General features: G+C 51.8%; 7 protein-coding genes across 8 annotated transcripts; 3 read left to right on the top strand and 4 right to left on the bottom strand.

The window, feature by feature from the left end:
* Positions 1–1622: 1622 nt before the first annotated feature.
* On the bottom strand, positions 1623–3851 carry PV06_04049 (uncharacterized protein; the record flags this gene model as incomplete). The annotated part of the gene is made up of 1 exon (XM_016404889.1): positions 1623–3851. The coding sequence occupies one exon, from the start codon at positions 3849–3851 to the stop codon at positions 1623–1625; it is 2229 nt and encodes a 742-aa protein (XP_016265894.1).
* A 998-nt stretch (positions 3852–4849) lies between these two features.
* Positions 4850–7218, bottom strand: PV06_04048 (uncharacterized protein). The gene has a single exon (XM_016404888.1). The coding sequence runs from the start codon at positions 6903–6905 to the stop codon at positions 5154–5156; it is 1752 nt and encodes a 583-aa protein (XP_016265893.1). The 5' UTR covers positions 6906–7218; the 3' UTR covers positions 4850–5153.
* Positions 7219–7437: 219 nt separating this feature from the next.
* On the top strand, positions 7438–9147 carry PV06_04047 (uncharacterized protein). The gene has a single exon (XM_016404887.1). It carries the CDS (start codon positions 7647–7649, stop codon positions 8643–8645), a length of 999 nt encoding a protein of 332 aa, XP_016265892.1. The 5' UTR covers positions 7438–7646; the 3' UTR covers positions 8646–9147.
* A 268-nt stretch (positions 9148–9415) lies between these two features.
* PV06_04046 (uncharacterized protein) lies at positions 9416–11476 on the bottom strand (the record flags this gene model as incomplete). The annotated part of the gene is made up of 5 exons (XM_016404886.1): positions 9416–9778; positions 9827–10250; positions 10302–10487; positions 10540–11327; positions 11374–11476. 5 exons carry the CDS (start codon positions 11474–11476, stop codon positions 9426–9428), a joined length of 1854 nt encoding a protein of 617 aa, XP_016265891.1. The 3' UTR covers positions 9416–9425.
* A 562-nt stretch (positions 11477–12038) lies between these two features.
* Positions 12039–13161, top strand: PV06_04045 (uncharacterized protein). Its single transcript, XM_016404885.1, has 3 exons — positions 12039–12466; positions 12517–12630; positions 12688–13161. The coding sequence occupies exons 1-3, from the start codon at positions 12187–12189 to the stop codon at positions 13059–13061; spliced, it is 768 nt and encodes a 255-aa protein (XP_016265890.1). The 5' UTR covers positions 12039–12186; the 3' UTR covers positions 13062–13161.
* Positions 13053–14517, bottom strand: PV06_04044 (3'(2'),5'-bisphosphate nucleotidase). The gene has a single exon (XM_016404884.1). The coding sequence runs from the start codon at positions 14463–14465 to the stop codon at positions 13218–13220; it is 1248 nt and encodes a 415-aa protein (XP_016265889.1). The 5' UTR covers positions 14466–14517; the 3' UTR covers positions 13053–13217.
* Positions 14518–15984: 1467 nt separating this feature from the next.
* On the top strand, positions 15985–18022 carry PV06_04043. Of its 2 annotated transcripts, XM_016404883.1 has the most exons (2): positions 15985–16072; positions 16504–18022. In XM_016404883.1, the coding sequence occupies exons 1-2, from the start codon at positions 16058–16060 to the stop codon at positions 17770–17772; spliced, it is 1284 nt and encodes a 427-aa protein (XP_016265888.1). In that variant the 5' UTR covers positions 15985–16057; the 3' UTR covers positions 17773–18022. The 2 variants fall into 2 exon arrangements, with proteins under 2 accessions (XP_016265888.1, XP_016265887.1); XM_016404882.1 differs by having other exon boundaries at positions 15985–18022.
* Positions 18023–18092: the final 70 nt, after the last annotated feature.

The following is an 18092-nucleotide window of genomic DNA, read 5'->3' as shown; positions in this document are numbered from 1 at the left end:
CAAAGGTTCAAAAGTACAAGGCACTTTTCGCCGCCGCCGCCGCCGATGCCGATCCTAGCGGCACCACCAACGACTCACCAACCAAGACCTTTGATCCAGCGGTGCTTGAAAGTCCTTTCAAATGGTCCGACGTGGTTCACGGTGCATGGTGGTTTTCTGGTTGTCAACCATCTTGTCAGGCTTGTCTGTCAGGATGTAATTTGGCTTGTTGTGTCAGACATCCATTCCCCTGGCCACCTCCGCCTTCCTCACCATCACCATCACCGTCGTCATCAAAATCTCCTTCCGGTGGGAAAAAACCTGGCTCTACACCGACATCGACACCGAAATCACCACTTGATTGTCCATGTACCTGTGAAGATGATTGTCCTCCCCAAGTGAGAGCAGTATGTTGTTCGACAACTCCGGAATCATCAGAGTCCAAGGACACCAAAGACGGTCAGAAACCTCTAGAACTCGACACACAACACACCGAAATATGTCCTTGTCACTGTGAAGCCAGTTGTCCAACTTGGATTCAAGCCATTTGTTGTGACACACCAGGTTCAGGGTCATCGGATTCAGAAGCCCGAGATACCACCACCACCAAACCGGGTTCCGAGACTTTCATGGGTCTGGTCCTGCAAAATTCGGCGGGGGAACCGGTGACGGTTTTGGCGACCACAAATTTGACCGTCGAACAAAGTTTTGTTACTTTCGATCTCGTCCGTGGACTCGGGAGAATCGACGAGATGGATCACGACGGTGAGAAGGACACTTTTCAGATTGTCCTCGACGTCATCGTAGGACCTGCGGCCGGGGATGGCACCACCAGCGACAAAAGCGTGGTGCTCAAGCAAAGTTTTCAGGTCATTGACGGATCTAGACTTTTTGAGCGGGAACAAATCTTGTTGGGTGTCAAGTTTTTGGCCAGGATCGACGGGTTGGAAGTCAAAAAGACTCTTGTCGGTGGTGGAGGAGGTGGTGGTCTGGAAGATGGGTTGAAGATCGAAACCGGAGAGAGACCGGCGGACCAGAAGGAAAAAGGAGGACACGATGAGTTGTGAAAAATTCGAGTACCACCTACCCTCGTCCTGGGTGAGTGTGTGTATGAGGTGCGGACTGGGTGTGTGTGTGTGTGTGTGTGTGTGTGTGTGTGTGTGTGTGTGTGTGTGTTTAAACTCGAACTGGATTCGAGAGTGACCTGACCATCACTACATGTCTACAATTGGATGGTACAGAAGTTGCCTTTGACTTGACCATCACTGTCGTGGTTCTGTTCGGGGACGATGGCGATAGTCACTGTCAACCTAGTCATAAAGGGAGGAAAACAGTAGACGGCTTCATCCTCATTCAGCTTAGCAATGATGATAGATGAAAGGGAAATGAATATACTCTTTGCCAAAAATATTTCAGAAATCCCCCCGGCCTGATGAATATGACTATATCTATATATCTTCCTCGTGAGCTTGCTGTGCGGAGTATTTTATCACCGTTGTTGTAACAATGAATCGGGATCGGAATCGGCATTATCCTTTTCTTTCTTCAAAGATGGTTCCCAAAAGAATCTTGAATCCAGCAAGAACTTAGTGTCTACCTCTGTACGTGAACGTATAACATGTATAGACATAAAAGTCTCTTTTCTAAACCAAACTTTTCAATACGAACCCACTCCTCGGTTCACCTTCGACACCCACCCTGCTCGTCTCACCGCGGATCTTGGACTCGTCAAAGACCAAATGTCCGGCCATGTCGACCTCGACGGTTCCAGAGTTGTTGGTCGATGCCTCACGGAAGGCGTGAAGACTCAGAGCGGCGAGGGAAAAACGAGCGGCGATGTCACGGACGTCGACGTCGTCCAGGGCACGGTACGCGACGACGGCCGCGACGACACCGAAAATGACATAGGCGATGCAACACGCGACCAGGATGGCGAGGGGAGCCTTGGGAACCTTGGCCACGAGGAGAGGCGTCCGGTCTTGCTCTTGGGAGTTGGTCCGGGCGGACAGGAAAGGACCAATCACACTCATGACCCTCTGGGAGAAGCTGTCTGCGAAATTGTCCGCCATGGACGTGGGGTCGGCCTCGAGGGCGGCCTGCAAGATATCATCGCCCAGGTCATTGTCAAAGGCGCTGTCCGTGCCCACCAACCGGTACCCGTGGAAGATTTCGGCGAGCGTCCCGTTGGGCGACGGTTCCAGCGTGTGGACCTCGGCCGTCGAGTTGACCCAGGTGTACTCGGCGTCGTAGGTGGTGTACTGGCACTTCAAGACAAAATCGATGTTTTGGGTCGGTCCCTTGTGGATGCCAGGGTCGTCGGCCATGCTGACTCCTGCCCGTTGAGCGGACACGGCGAACCTCGCGGCCAGCGCAAAATACACGGGATTGATGAGCTGTGCGTCCGTCAAGACGGGCCTCAGATCCCCCGTGCTGTCGTACGGAGTGGTGAGGTTCTCGTCCATAAAGTAGGCGTACTGTAAACCCGAGCCGGGTTTGAACCCCAAGGGCGGGATGTCGGAATCGTTAAACCCCAGCCCGTTCGCCGTCATGGTCGGCGGTTTGCCCAGCACACCATAAAAGTTCTTGGTACAGTTGAACTGGCTGTAACTGTCGTCGGGCCCGAGGGTCTTCCACTGACATTCCGAACTCACGGGCGCACAAGTCGTCACCACCCCGGCCGTGTGGGACCTGAAATCCCGGTATGGCGAGAGGTTGCGACTTTGGGGCATAAGGATAGCGACGCTGCCGTGCTCACTGGTCGAGGGCCGACCGGGAGACAAGACCAGTTTCACCTCGGAAACGTTGGAGGTTCCGTGTTGCAGAAAAAACACTTCGTTTTGACCCGCCACGTAGGCGTTGTAGTCGTGCTGTGCGAGTTGTCCGTTGCGAGAACAAGGGAGATTGAAATTGTCGGTCCTTTTGAGGGACAGACACGTCTCCGACAGACCGAACCCGTAGGCGGCGTACGATCGCTGCGCGGCGACGATGGTGACCTGGTCGAAGTTGATCGTGGTCGTGGTGTAGTGCAAGGCCGTGTCTGCCGCGAAGACGACCACCGCCAGAAGCAACGTGAGAGATAGCGTCCGGGCCGCGCGCCGCAGTACAGGTGGGACAATGACCCGTTCGCCCGTCGAGTAGATCCAGTATCTTCCCAGTCTCCCTATCGATGCCAGGCAGAGGCCAACCACGAGACTGTACTGGTACGGCGAGGGCAGGTCGTGCTGGTTGGTCCCAGAAGAAGAACGAAGCATGTTGAGAGCAGTCTGATAACTCATCAGGTTCATGATGAAGGCGGCGAGCAGAGGAGCTAATGTTGACGCCCACGACGCGACAAATGCTATCCTCGTCGCCGAATAGTTGACGAGCACCACAGCGTGGTCGCCCAAGGTGTCGGAATTGGAAACCTGCGGGAAAAGGCTGGTGTCTGACCTCACCCGATATCCAAATATCAATCCCAACAATCCAGCCACGAGACATGCCATAGGTAAGATTATGATGATTGTCGGGACGAGAATTGCCTTCCACAGGCCTCTTTTCGGACACCTGAGTTCATCCTTGGTGAATGTCGTCGTCGGATAAGACTTTTCAGTGAGTGGCCAGTTGCTGGACTGGTGAGAAGGTATCCTGTTGAACCTCGAGGTCCTTGGTCTTTTCGGTTTGGCACGGGTGAAGATGTCCCCGGACCAATCCGTGTCAGATAGTGTGGTATGACTGTGGTTGAGGAATTGCTCCTGTGATGACGGCACGCGTCCATGCTGGTTGTTTGGTAGACTTCCTTGCCATGGATCGGAAAAAGCTGTTGACGGCGTGCTAATCGAGCTAGATTGAGGAATCGAGAAAAGCCATGAGCGGTTGTTTGACATGGCGGGCATCTTGGTTCTTCGTTTGTCGCGGATCTAGTATGTCAAAGGTGAAGAAGAGGTGTACCCAGACCTCACAGATGGATTGAACATGTCGAGAACAAAAAGCTTGAGGGTTTTCTCGACAATAGCAGTAGGTGGAAAACGAACTTTCATCGACGAAGGAGAAAAGGTTCGGCATCAACGATCGCTAAGCCTGGCTCAGGAAGGCAGACAGCACATGCCAGTGGGCACTTTTGAGATAGATTGAGACAGACAGGGCTGGAAAGATCATCAACACGTGGTTTGTGTGGGTGTACCGGGGCCATGGTGCCGCAATCCAGGGGGCAGCTGGGGCTATGCCCTGGAGGAAGATGAGAACGAATCCCAGCAGTCGGATGGCATCTCGGTAGGAGCCATGACAATGGACAGGCAGAAGAGAGAAAAATTGATTGGTGTTTAGCAGGACAGTCAGCTGGGTCAAAGGCTGAGGGAGAGAGAACGAGGACTCGATAGATTCTCTGCTTAGTGATATGCACGGATCGACTGGAGTCTGGAACCGTCAGTGGTAGTGAACCGTAGCATTGGGTAAGGATCGATGAAGACCGAAAAGCTTGAGAGAAGGCAGTGCTGACTGGTGGCTTTGCAAGGGGCGTTGAATCAGAGTGATGGTCATCCGAGTCGCTGTTCGTATATGCAGCTTTGGGTTCAGGTGGTTGAATTGACGGCGTCCTTTTGTTCGTTAAGGCCTCCCAGCCTCAATTGCTGTACGATAAGTCCACACAATTCACCAGGTCGACGGCTTATGTTTTTCTGATCAGGGCTCATCGTGCGAGTAATCGACATGATTTGCTAGGCCAGTTTTAAAGACGGTGTAGCATTCCATCCAGCGTGTTCGCATATAACAAACTACTACAGCCTAGCTTCTCCTCCCTTCACATGCATCGTTCCTGCAGCCAAACACGAGTAGCAAGATGATAACCAGGGCCAGGTATAAAGTCAGCACGCGAGGACCTCAGAGAGGATTAATACTGGACGCCTGATTGCGGCGAGCGTTTCATCAAATCATGCGTTGTTCATTCTCCCCTTGAGCACGTAGTAATGTAGGGTGAGAGACCTAGATATTCTTGCATGAGTAGAACGCCTTTCTACCAAAGTCCGTGACTCTCTGACAATCTGGGAAAAGAACGAAACGATCCCTGGATCAGTATCTGCCATGATTTCCCAAATACCTGTCCATCCATGGCTACGCGCCAGACTCCTCGCTCAAAGCGCAGCACACGCCCAAAAAAATAGGAATATAAATCGTATCCGTAGACCAAACCTTGTAATGTATCACAATGTCTTGACTCTCATCCACTCACCCGTACCAACACCCAGATTCAATCCGTTACGTCCCCACCACTCTCGGACTTCACTTTCACCACCACCGCCGACAGCATCTTCCATCGCCTCCTCGATATCGCAGGTCTTGTATTCTACCCTCAAGCCCGTCTTTCGTGACACGTCTTTCCACCACTGCAGTACTCCTGCATGGCCATTTTTCGTCGCACCCACAAGAACCTGGTTGTCGAAAATCATCTTGCTTCCTTTGAAGCTATGCCAAAGCTCTAGAACACCAACATGTCCATGGGCCGACGCCAGACGAGCAACACCGTCCTCATGAGCGTAGGGTATGCCGCTGTTCTCCCACCATTCGATGCTGTTCGTGCGGCCGGCCTGGGCAGCAAGGAGAATGGATTTGCCCACTTTCAAAGGCATCTCACGGGTTGTGCCTGCAAGCTTGAGAGAATTGACACGCCACCACTCCAATACATCGACATGTCCCTTCGCAGATGCCGACTCCAAGGCCTTTTCTGTGTAGGTCAATTTCAGGCCAGACTCTAGCCACCAGTCCAGCACTTCGACAAATCCTGCTCTTGATGCACCGTCTAGAGCTTCCGGCCCATACTCCTTCTTGATAACGGCGGGGCAGTCCTTCCACCAATTCAGTATTGTAGGTGAGTTGTAGATCAAGGACGCCTTGTGTGGCAGAAGCGCCAGACCAAACGACGTCCAAAAAATATCCTTCTGATACAGGGCGAGGTAGGTCAAAAGTTCGGTCATGCTGAAGCGAAATATTAAGCGCGTAGCGATAGATGAGAGCGTCGTCGGCGGTTGCGAAGAGGTATTGTTGGTAAAATATGTCTTGATCTGAGAAACCGGCTGAGTGAGGATGGTGTACTCAAGCGAGGGAACTTTCTTGGACCCTGGATTCAGTACCAAAGCCTCCCACTCATGCGGCGTTGGGAGCTGCGTGTAAATGCCGAGCGCCGTTGCAAGTTCCCAATCCCCCACGTTCTCAAGTATCATGGTCCAAATCTCAGCGGGCAACCGCGGTTTCGAGGTAGTATGGGTAGGTGACGGGTAGGGAATCATAGCGTTGGCTTTGGACATGGACCGGAGAATGGTTCGAACCTCAGATTCGATGGTCTCAATGATTTCTCCTGGGCCTTGCCAATCCCATACGATCGCGGGATCCTCATCTTCAACCGCACACACAGGCTCAATCCTGGGTTTTCTGTCATAATCCCATAATGCTGGCGGCATTACATGCACCCAATCCCATTTGGTTTGGAGTTTAGAGAATTGTTTCCTCCACATAGGGTGTTTATGTTGATCCACGCTCATCTCTGGGAGGAGAGCGACTCTTTTTGTCACATCCCAACATCGTAGCACGTTTAAGAGGAGGTCCGTGGCGAGACCACTCATCATGGCCGAAACTAAATGAGCGTCGAGGATCACGAACATGAGGTCGGCCCATCGTGCCAGTCTGTGAGCTTGCATCACGACTTCATTTCGAACCTCGATCGTTCGACCTTGCCGGCTGCGAATGTTCTTGTTCTCGAACCATTGCAACTCGTCGAGGTTGATGCTGGACTTCATGTACTGCTGAAACTCGGCCTTGGAAAAATCGGCCACGACTCGTACATTCAAGTCGGGGTTGTGGAGGAGGTAAGGTAGGAGTTCAGGACCGAGGGCGTAGGTCACGTAGACGAGAATATTGATCCGTCGACCCTTCATACGGGACCTTCGCTCGATAGCCATGGTGTCGTAGATTCCGTCTTCTTGACTTGAGACTCTTCCTCAGTTCGGTGGAGGAGGTATGAAGTCAGGGCAGGAAAAGCGTCGAGAGGGAGACCGACATTTGTGGCGAAAATGAATTTGGACAAAGAATGGGATGGGGTGGCGGTGGGCTTATCTGATAGATGATACTGTAAATGCCACGGGTGGTGTGAGGAATTTAGTTAGGCTGTCTGGGTGGTACAGCCAGTAATTAGTTGTATCTCCAAGAGACTCTTGCTATTTGCGAGTATGAAGGTAGGTAGAGATATCGCATCACATTGCACTCTCATACCACCATTGAATTGTTCCAGCCGCAGGCGTTTTTGGATTTGCATCACGTTCTCAAGTGGCATTTTGTGATTGCGCCAGTCACCGCTCCGGCTTCTTTTCCGATTCGTGACCTTCATTTGCCGTTATGTAACCGTGTAACCGTGTATCGTAATCGTTATAGCGGGGGGAAGACATATGCAAATAGGCACACCTACATCCCTTGCCATACATTGTATAGGCCACTCAACAGGTCGTGCCTTTTAAGAGTTCGGCTCCAGTGTACTGGGCAGCAATGTTGATCTCGACCCTTGATCCCATTTGCGACACCAACTCCGGAGTCAATACCCATATCAAAACCCAAAGCATACCCTTGTCCCCGGCAATACACAAATGTCTTGATCAAACCAGTCCATAATTCGGGGCCTAGCGACACGAATACCAGCTTGAAGAACCATGAGCGCCAAAAAAATGCCTTCGACCGACGTGGCATCCTTCGTCAAACATCTGCAGTCCTCCAAACGCATCGTTGCCCTTTTGGGAGCCGGCCTGTCTGCATCCAGCGGTCTGCCGACTTTCCGCGGAGCAGGAGGGCTATGGAGGACCTACGACGCCACCGTGCTCGCCACCCCCGAGGCCTTCGAGTCGGACCCGGGACTATCCTGGCAGTTTTACAGCTACAGACGACACATGGCGCTCAACGCGAAGCCCAACCGTGCCCACCTGGCGCTGGCGGAGCTCGCTCGACGCAACCCGGACTTCATCACCCTCAGCCAGAACGTCGACGGTCTGAGTCCTCGCGCTGGCCACCCGGCCTCCCAGCTGAAACTTTTGCACGGCAACCTCTTCGACGTCAAGTGCTGGGACGAAGATGGGTGTGGGTATTACCGGAAGAACGACTTCACCGACCCCATCGCTCCCGCCCTGGCTCTTCCCGACAAAACCGAAGGGTTAGAGCCTGACTCGAAGCTGAGAGACGCCGTACAACAGAAAAAGAACTCTTCTCTTCTGCGGGGAGGAGCCGCCGACATCTCAGACATCAACATCGAAATCCCTAGCCTGAAAAAGGATGACTTGCCCCAGTGTCCGCAATGCCAAAAGAACCTGCTGAGACCAGCGGTTGTTTGGTTCGGTGAGTCCTTACCCGCGGACGTCATGAGTGACGTGAGTGAGTGGTTCATGAACCCCGAGGCCATCGACCTGATCATGGTCATTGGCACGAGTTCCAAGGTGTACCCGGCCGCGGGCTACACCGACATGGCACGTAAAAGGGGCGCCCGCGTCGCCGTCATCAACATGGACCGAGGGGATGCGAGACAACTGACGGATCGAGACTGGTTCTTTGAAGGTGATGCGGCAGTCATCGTGCCAGAGATCCTAAAAAGTGTGATTGGCGAGGTAGGCGACTTCGACAACGGCGACAACAACAACGTGAGGCAAGGCCCTGCACAATGATAATACATCAGGCGGTGTAAGGAAAGAAACTGATTTCATAGGCTCTGCTCTCGGGGAAATGCTGCAGCCTTTCCCCGACTCTCTCCACGTCACACACTATATGCGTGACTTGGTGCTCGTGCAGTTGTGCTAACCATGCTGGACGGAAGTGCATTTCAGCCAGCCAGCCAGCCAGCCACCACCTTGGAGTTTCTCAGAGAGGTGAAAGTCCCCCTAGAGGGAGAAGATGACTGCAAAAAGACAAACAATCCCACAGGCATGCATGAAGAATTCCAAGCGGTGAACGGGGCACAAGGAAGGCGAACCAGGAGCGGTCTTGGTTTTGGTCACTCTTCAGGCCCCCAGCGTATCAACCAAACTTCTTTGATGAATATCGAGGTTTCAAATTGCAGCAGTATACCATTTAATGGTCTGTCAGTGAGAGTTGCTAAGACCATTATACTGATCACAGTTCAAACTCAGTTAGTGTAGCAGTACCAGAACTTCTTGTATTGACAGCTCTAAATTTTCATTCGAGTAGTATGTGTGTGACGATCTCCCTCGAGGAGGGCGTTTTGGTAAGAGCACATACTTATGTACTCCATAGACACCCATCATTCAAGCCCGAGAGAAGGCCTGACTGCAAAGGAACAATCAAATCAAGTAAACCGAAAGAAAATCCACCTAACCCCTCATAGCTTCGTAAAGACTGGTCTGTAAGTGTTGAGCAATCGGCAAGTATTTCAACATATGGCACCGTTGCCTGCACGGTAATGTCGTGAAACCTTGCGGCTGCTACAATCAGGCAACGGTGACAGCTCGACGAAAGCGATCCACCGTTCCAAAATGCAAGTGCTTGCCACCACGTAGACGATATGCAACAGACAGCCGCTCGAAGTCTTCGTCACAACGCGATAGCTTTGGTGAAGAGCGTTTCTGTGAATACCGGGCTTTTATATGGCAGGATGCGATAATGGCACAGCAACATAAGACCAAGATGATTCCAAAAGTCGTAAAAAGAAGAGTCGAGTGCTGGCCGGCAAACCCGAAAGCCAAATCTGTTGCATCTTGAGAACGGACGCTTAGTCTCTGAAGCCAAGTCGAGATTGTTCTCCCGTGCTGCACGAAGAGGGACATCAGGCTTTCAAGAAAGACTAGATAGCGTTAGCGTGTCTTCGAAGTCGGGTATCTCACATGCATACCGTAAGCAGCCATCACAGTAAAAGAATATTTCCGTGGCTTCCAAATCAAGAGTATGATAGCCGGCATAGAAAACACAGCAAGGAGGCGAAGATGAAGCTGTTGCATCATTTGTGTGGGGACGGCGATAAAGGCAAAGAGTGCGCTTAGGGCAGAGGAGGCCTCTTCGACGCGATTGAGTGCTTCATTGACCTTGTCAAGCCTGGAAGACACTCGCGTGGCCACGGCATCTGCAGTATGAAGCTGAGACGCAAGCAAGGATGAAGTGTCGTAAATCTCCTGAACCCCGGCGGCGTTCGTTCTCTGCGATTCTGTAAGCTTGTCGCTCACCCGTAGATGTTCTTCGGCGCGTGTGAGCTGTTCAATTTGTGAAGACGAGATTATATCGAGATCAGTTCTGACTTGCTGAAGGAGACCATTGATGACCTGTATTCTCCGTTAGCATCTCTAGAAGATCAAGGCATGGAATTCTCATACCTGGACAGTTTCCTTGCTTAGCAGTTTGTTGAGGGTTGCTGTCGTGGCTAGAGCTATATCTTGAACATTGTGCATTTCCTCGGCATGCATAGCCGCGATTTCAGCATTGTTTCTTCCTGCAGCACTCATGACTTCGGCAACCAAGTCTCGAAGGATTGTGAAGTCAGATAGCACATAACCCAAGGTCTTAGAAAAGTGAGTCTCCAAACCGACGAAATTGCAGATTACTTCAACTGACCTCATGTGTTTGGTCAATATCCGAACTTGTCTCCGCCATGTATTGACGCAATTGTTGCGAAATACCGTCAAGGTCCTCCTTTGCAGTACCCATGACGTGCTCGAAAGTCCTCGCATGCATCTCGTGTTGCATCTTAAGATCAGCATAGTTCTTCTGTTGGACGTTCGTCAACTTTTGAGCCTCTTGTTCCTGTTGTTTGAGGAAGCCAAGCCATTGAGACCGAGTTGATTCCAGTACTTCGCGAAAGTCTGGAAGAAGCTCAGCAAGCTTCTGGTATGAGAACAGTGCGTCAAGACGTGTAGCCTCCAGAGTGGAAGCCTGGCACAAGATGTTGGCATCTTGTCGACTGTTGCTGTAGCTTGTCCAATAGTAATGCTCAAGCATAAGGCCTTCGAGGCATGATGTTAAAGACTTAGCGTTAACAACATCGATCTCGCCTTGTAATCTTCGCGGGATGTCGAGGACTGGTCTGCAAGCCGGCGGTATCGTAGCCCGACCCTCACCGGTCTCGCACACAGCGACTCTCACAGCATACGCAGATTTGCTTCGTTCGAGGAGCTCATGGTTGACCGGCTTGTGGTTCGAAGCCTTTTCTGATGCTTTGCAAGTGATAAGAAGCTGGGCTGCAGCAGTCTGCTGACAAGTCGACTGTGTGGCAAGATTGTCAATGACGTGCATGGCTTTTTCAAAGACCGGATCCTGATCCAAATCTCTGAAAGCAAGTAAGTCGGTCAGGTCCGGCTGAAGATCACTCCGTTCTTTTCGCAGGGCAGTCCATGTCAGATCGGCTAGGACGGTAAGAAGATGGCTTTCAACGTATTGTGGCTTGCTTACCACCAAGAAAAGTCTTTGCTTGACAGGCTTGAGAGAATATCAAGCACACCAGGAAGATGAGTTGAGTTGACCGTAAGCCTTGAAGGCCTCGAGTGAAAGACATGTTGTGGATTGAGCAGTTGAACATTTCGAAATGATAGAACGAGAAGACTGAGTGCGAGGAGAATTGCTATAGGTTGTCGAGAAAGACCATGGAGGGTAAGTAGTCAGGGGAGGAAGAGAAAGGAATATTAAAGGGGGATGTTTTGGTTTGTGAGATCGAAGAATGAGTAAGTCAACGAGAGCGAAGCAAAATCGTTTTTATACCAGCCTCATCAAGTGATCACCGCGTTGAGGAAAAAGCAGGATGATTCAGGGGAACGTCCCAAACCGAGCTCACCTTGAAGCTTCACCAGAGCAGATAGAGAGTGTGCATTTCAGCAGAAGCAAGCTTTGGAAAGGTAACGGTGCTTCTGCAATTATCGAGTTGCTAAAGTTGACATGGACAAAGTGAAGTGAAGGAACAAGTCAGATAGTAAACAGAGGCACTCGAAAGGGAAGCCGAAGTTTTCCCGATCAATTAATCACGTGAATCTGGTTGAACTAAGCCTCTTTAGTCTAGCGTCATCTCTGTAGCTGTCGATCTTCGTCTCTGGAAATTCTGTCTGCGATTGACGCTGAAAGTAGCATTGATGAGCTTGGAACTTACCTAGACGTTTCCTCGAGGGATTTCAAAGAATCAGAACAGGTCTCTTACAGAAACCCAACATTATGAGGTGATTTCCGTCATCTGAAACCTCAATACCCCTCAGGCGAACCTCGATCGCTTCCAACATGCCTTGTACGAGCCTACACTCTCCTCTCCGACAGCTAGTTCGCGATGCCGGACGGGCTCGAGAAATTCCCTCTTTCCTCCTCCCGGCTGCCTCACAGCGGTGGCTCTCTCGACAAAATGCGACACTCGCGGCTTCAGCCAGACAGTCACGGATTGGTCGAACTCCCATTACCGTCCCGCCCGAAGTCACGTTGAGATTCTATGATTTGCCTCGAGGAAACACCAGGAGCAGGAAGCCAGATACACCGGCTACAGCGCTTGAGGTCACTGGGCCTTTAGGTACGGGCAATGCAGAAACAAGGGAAACCGTGGCTGATGCAGAAAACTAGGACAATTGACGGTCCCGCTCCCACCATACCTCAAGACCGAGCACGATGAAGTTTCGAAGAAGATGAACGTCAATGTCGCTGACGCCGCAGAAGCACACCAGCGGGCCATGTGGGGTGGGTTTTTGCTGCTGTACTATGTAAAGGGACTCGAAGCTGACACGATGCAAACAGGGACGATGCGCGCCCTGATACAAAACACCATCTCCGGCGTGTCTGAAGGGCACCCCTGTATTCTCCGATTAGTTGGAGTTGGATATCGTGCCACTATCGAAGATACGGCACTCACAAAGACACCAGAATACCCGGGTCAGAAATTTGTGAATTTGAAGCTGGGTTATGCACACCCTGTCGAGATGCCAGTGCCCATGGGGGTCAAGGCGAGTGTACCGCAGCCGACAAGAATACTGCTGGAAGGTTGTGACAAGCAGGCCGTGAAGCAATTTGCAGCTGAGATCCGTCAGTGGCGCAAGCCAGAGCCATACAAGGGCAAAGGCATATTTGTCAACGATGAAACAATACGGCTCAAGGCGAAGAAGATCAAATAAACTAGTCGGACCGAGTGGAGGGAGGAGGCTCACAGTGCCAGCCCGGAACTCTATGTATCATTGTATCAATCTATACGCCTTAGCACTTTCACAGTGGCCCAGGTCTTCGAAATCCGTCCTCATTCTGTCCCATCAATCGTAGTCATGTCGACTTGCTCATTTTGCGGCCAGGACTTCTTGCACTGCCTTGAGCACTTCGGCATGTACGTTCGCTGGCGTTGCAATGACACCCTTGTTCTCCGTCAGTGTTCTGCCCAGGCTGAAATTCAACCTCTTGCCTGTCACGTCTGTGACCTGACCGCCGGCCTCTCGTACAATCAGGTCTCCTGCAGCATGATCCCAGATCTTTTCAATGTAGTCCTTTCGCACTGGCAGCCGCAGGTACAAATCTCCGGCGCCGCGAGCGACGGAACCGTACTTGGCCTGGCTGTCCATCTGGACCGGCTTGCCCGTGATGCCGAGTTTCTCCGCAATTAGCGCATTGTCACCTTTGGAACTGTGGCCTGGCTCGACGCTTTCACACATGACAGCCTCGCTGACTTTTGATATCTTGCTGACGTGGATGGGCTGGCCTTTGGCGACAGGACCTTTGGTCAAGGGCTGTGAGGTCGCGCCTTCACCCTGCACGGCTGAGAACAGCACGCCTTTTCCTTCGGCATCCGTGGCGGCTGAGCCCATGTCCTCGGTCAAGGGCGCCGAATCGTCCACAGGGAGGTTCGGGCAGCCCAAGACACCGACTTTGACGTCACCGTCGACCATGAGAGCAAGGCAGACGGCGTATTGTCCACCGCGGAGGAAACCTTTGGTGCCGTCGATAGGATCCAGTGCCCAGATACGACCCTTGTTACCGCCGGCACTGTTGCCCATGTCGATGGCGTCGAGCATTTGAGCTTCGCTCTTGATGGGTCCACCTAGGAGGGCATCGCTCTCGGCGTCAGATAGTTTGACATCCTTGACCAGGTTCCAGATTTTGGATGCAAGGTCCTTTTGGTCACGCAGTGACGAGGCCTCCTCCTCTCCAACAACCTCGTCGGACGGGAAGTTATGCTTGATCGCGGCAATTATCAGACCCTGAGCACCAAAGTCGCCGATGGTGACGGGGGACTTGTCGTCTTTGGATACTGTCCCCTTGGCTTTCTCGTGGAAGACAGCTTTGGTCAAGATGGCGGCACGGGCCACGGCCAATTGGGCGATTTTAAGCTCTTTCTCGTAGGCCATCGTTTGATATAGCCGAGCTGTGCGTGGTGATGTGAATATGCTTCTGCCAGATAGGTTTACCTGAGAGGCCAAAGTGGTTAGACGGGAAAGGGTGGATGATGTGTGGTGGGGTGCCAGGGCGAAAGCAAACAGCAATGCTGCAATCGTGCAAAGGAAAATCAGAGGCCTGCCACAAGCAATTCTCATTCAGCCAAAAAGAGCTTGGGTTGGTGTTTTAGCTGTTGTTGCTGAGACTCACCGCACTATTGTGATATGAACTGAAACTGGGACAAGATTCATCGTTTCGACTCCGTAGCCTATGCAGGTCGTGGGCTTGGCACCATGTCAGGGTCACTTTTGTTTGTGATCGGAGGATGAAGTCGGTTGCATAGACGGAGAGCATTGTTAACATCCTGCAGACGAAGGGACTATTCAGAAAGTTGAACTTCATATTCAGAAACGCGAAAATAGCCGCATCCTACCTATCACAAGAGCCTCTCCTTTCGAACGCTTAGGTAGGTTGATGAGTCTCAAATTCAGCCGACTCCATACTGATGCAGCATCTCACGCGAACACGTATCACGGCTTCGAGCCAACATCGTCAATCGCATCCCGTCGAATACGGTCTAAACTAGAATTGCTTCTAAAGTGTTACCAGCAAGAGGTCGATGTGCAACAACTGCCAGTACGGAGTACTCATGGTGTACACCCTACTGCACAACGCCTCGCCGCAGAGTCCACGGCTATATGCCGTCTCCAGCACATGGATGAGGCTGGTAGAAGGAATCAACTCAGGCAAGGTTGACTGAATTCTCACTCGTTCCACCAAAGACGGCATCATTCCTATTGGCCGTGGCATTCAAGGTACAACTGTGTGAGGATGTAGGTGTGAGCACGGGAACCAGCTTCGCCAGCCCCTCTAGATGAGTATTCTGGGCTTGATGACAACCTTTGAATGACTTCTCTTGCGGGCGATGGCGCTTTTAGCTTGCATACCTCCGGGAAGAGGATTATGTCTCGTGGCAGTCGTAACCTCCCGTACTAGACTGAGACCAGGGGTGTCCATTTCGCGTGTCCTATGGGATCATGATTGTGTCGAGCAAACAGTCAATGAGGCTGCCGTTGTCCCAGGCTGTGTATCCTGGACCGGATCAGCAAGAATACCTGTTTCGCGCAAGTTTAGATCAAACAATAATGAGGTGAGAAAGGCCAAAGACACGAGTCACAAGATACATTGGAAATCAAGCCACACCCGGCCCCAGCCAGGCAAATCAACGTTCCCGAGACCCTTCTGATCGAGGCGAGGCATGCTGGGTCTAGTTTTATTGTACTCCGTACCGTGAGGTAGCTCACAGGGGTCTGCAATTTGGACCGTGGAGCGAATGGCAAGGGTCAAATTGAGGACGTGGAGAGTGAAGAAGAGGGAAAGCAATTTCGAGAACCGGTCCGGAGTGTGCTTATGGCCAGAGGCGCAGCGGGTTATTCGATGCCTTTTCCTTCGTAGACCATGGCGCGACCTGTTATGATGTTCTACAGATGCTCCGTACCTCGAATAAGTACCCGAGTAAACCAACTATAGATCACTTATGGCCACGAGCAGGTGGAAAGGCTTCACGGCGGGACGAGGAGAGGAACCAACGGGCCATTCCTAAACGGGCGGCACCATGCGTTTGTGGTTTGTGCTCCTTCACAATACTCATTACGGCTCACCGAAGTGCACCTTTCCCTCATCTTCATGACCCCCATCTCATTTTACGAATCCTCCTCGTACTTTTCTGACATATAAGGGCCTTGTAGCCATGTTCTCCGCTTCGGTGAGTCTTCCTTTTTCTGTCCCCTCGTTCTTCTGCAGTGTCTGGCGACACATGAGTTTCGGGCTTCAGTACCCCGCCATCCATCCACCATGACGTTCAGTATGTCTCTGTTCCTGCTGCACACCCCAGCCTGCGCTCCTGATGCTGGACTCACCGAGCTATCGAGGCCGACAGACGAAGAGACGAACGATCTTCCTGAGCTAGATGTACTCGAATGCGCTCAATCTACTACACGATGCGGTCGCTGCGCGCGAAGGAAACCTCAACCGTCCTTTGAAGCCTATCCGCCAACACCAGAGGTATACTACTGGTTACCCCGCGGTCACCTGCGAGGTTACAGACGTCTGATTGCTGCCGTTTTGCATTATGCCTGTTGTGCCCGTCAGCGCAGAAGATATCAACTAATCACTCGTTATCGTTACCATAAACAGAAGAAACCTTTCTCCGCCATCTCAGTATATGTCGAAAACCTTACCTCCGAGACCTACGATGAGGATGATCTTGCCGGTGTGCCCGATCTGCTGGAAGTGGTGAAGCTACAAGGTACCGGGCCACAGGAGGTGGCTCGAGCCCTGAGGAAGAAGCTGAAATATGGTTCTGTACATCGACAGCTGAGAGCCTTGACCATCCTTGATGGTCTTCTTCAAAATGGAGGAACCAGAATGCAACGTGCCCTTCTCTCGGATGGGCCATTGCTGGAAAGGCTTAGAATTGCCGCCGCCGATCCAACCTCCGACGCGGACGTTCGAACCAAGTGCAAAGATCTGTTCGGACAGTGGGTCGCCAGTTCTAAAGACAATCCTGGACTTGAAGGAGCCAAATCACTGTACAACCAATTGCCCAAGACACAAAAGCCCGCGCACCAGCGACGTGAGCAGAGCAGAGTCTTGCGAGAGACCGAAGAAGAAGTGCAACGCGAGCAAGAAATGGAGTTGGCAAGGAGCAGGTTAGACAGCATGTCCCCTGCCGGAGAGCCCTCCAGTCCTACGAGATTGCGCAAGCAAAGTTCACCTATCACCCTAGGCCAGTCCTCTAGCTTCGCGCCCAAAAAGGACAAAAAGGAAAAGAAGGGCAAAGTGAAAGGCTTCAATTTAGAGCGCGAAAAGCCCAATATCCTCCAAGCAATTGCCGCATCTTCGGTGGCTTCTACTGGCTTGGCGAACGCACTGAAGCTTGTTAATCGCGAGAACGAGCGGGTGTCTGACAATGTGGAAGTCATGAAGCGCTTTGAGACATGCAAGCAGCTTCGACGACAGATCTTACGCTATATCCAGTTTGTGGAAACGGAAGAATTCCTAGGAGGCCTCATCCACGCCAACGAGGAACTGGTCAATGCTTTGATGGCGTTCGAGGTCTTGGATAAGTCAATTGACGACGATTCGGACAGTGAACTTGAAGAAGCACAGCATCTCAGTAGGCAGGCTGCAAAAAGCGAGCAGGCTGCCACGAGAGAAGCCGAGAGAATGGTGGCAGCGATGAGTATTTCTCCTCCGCCCAAACCTCCCCGACCTTCTCCCGGGCATATCGCCATGCCTGCCCAACAGAGTCCACCAAGCCGGAAAGCGAAACAAATCGAAAGTGACAGCGAAAGTGAGACTGATGAAGATGACCCAGATGATCCCTTTGGGGATAAGAACGCGATGAAGACTCCTGACCCGGAGTCACTAGGCAGGAAAGGATATACCTGGCGAGAAGTATAGTGGCACGGTGCTGTGGTTGACCATGAGATCTGTGGCTGGGCCTAGATCTCGCCTTTCCACGGCGCATTGGGAGATTATGAGAATCCCAGGTGCTGGAAAATGTTATGCTAATGAGATAATGATATCGATGAACTCTACAAACCATGCATTTGGTAGCGTGCGAGTACGAGGATTTGAGGTCGGCAAACCCTTTAGCGACACCTTCATATCTCTGCTACCTGCCGAGTACCTCGAGCTGTTCGATTTGGCGGTTTGCCTCGACATTTGACAAGTCACAATGGCTGTCAATGTACAGGCTAGATGTATATTCTAGTTCATCT

Source organism: Exophiala oligosperma, assembly GCF_000835515.1.
Source record: "Exophiala oligosperma strain CBS 72588 unplaced genomic scaffold supercont1.3, whole genome shotgun sequence".
NCBI classification, from domain to species: domain Eukaryota; kingdom Fungi; phylum Ascomycota; class Eurotiomycetes; order Chaetothyriales; family Herpotrichiellaceae; genus Exophiala; species Exophiala oligosperma.
This window is presented reverse-complemented; position numbering and strand designations above follow the sequence as displayed.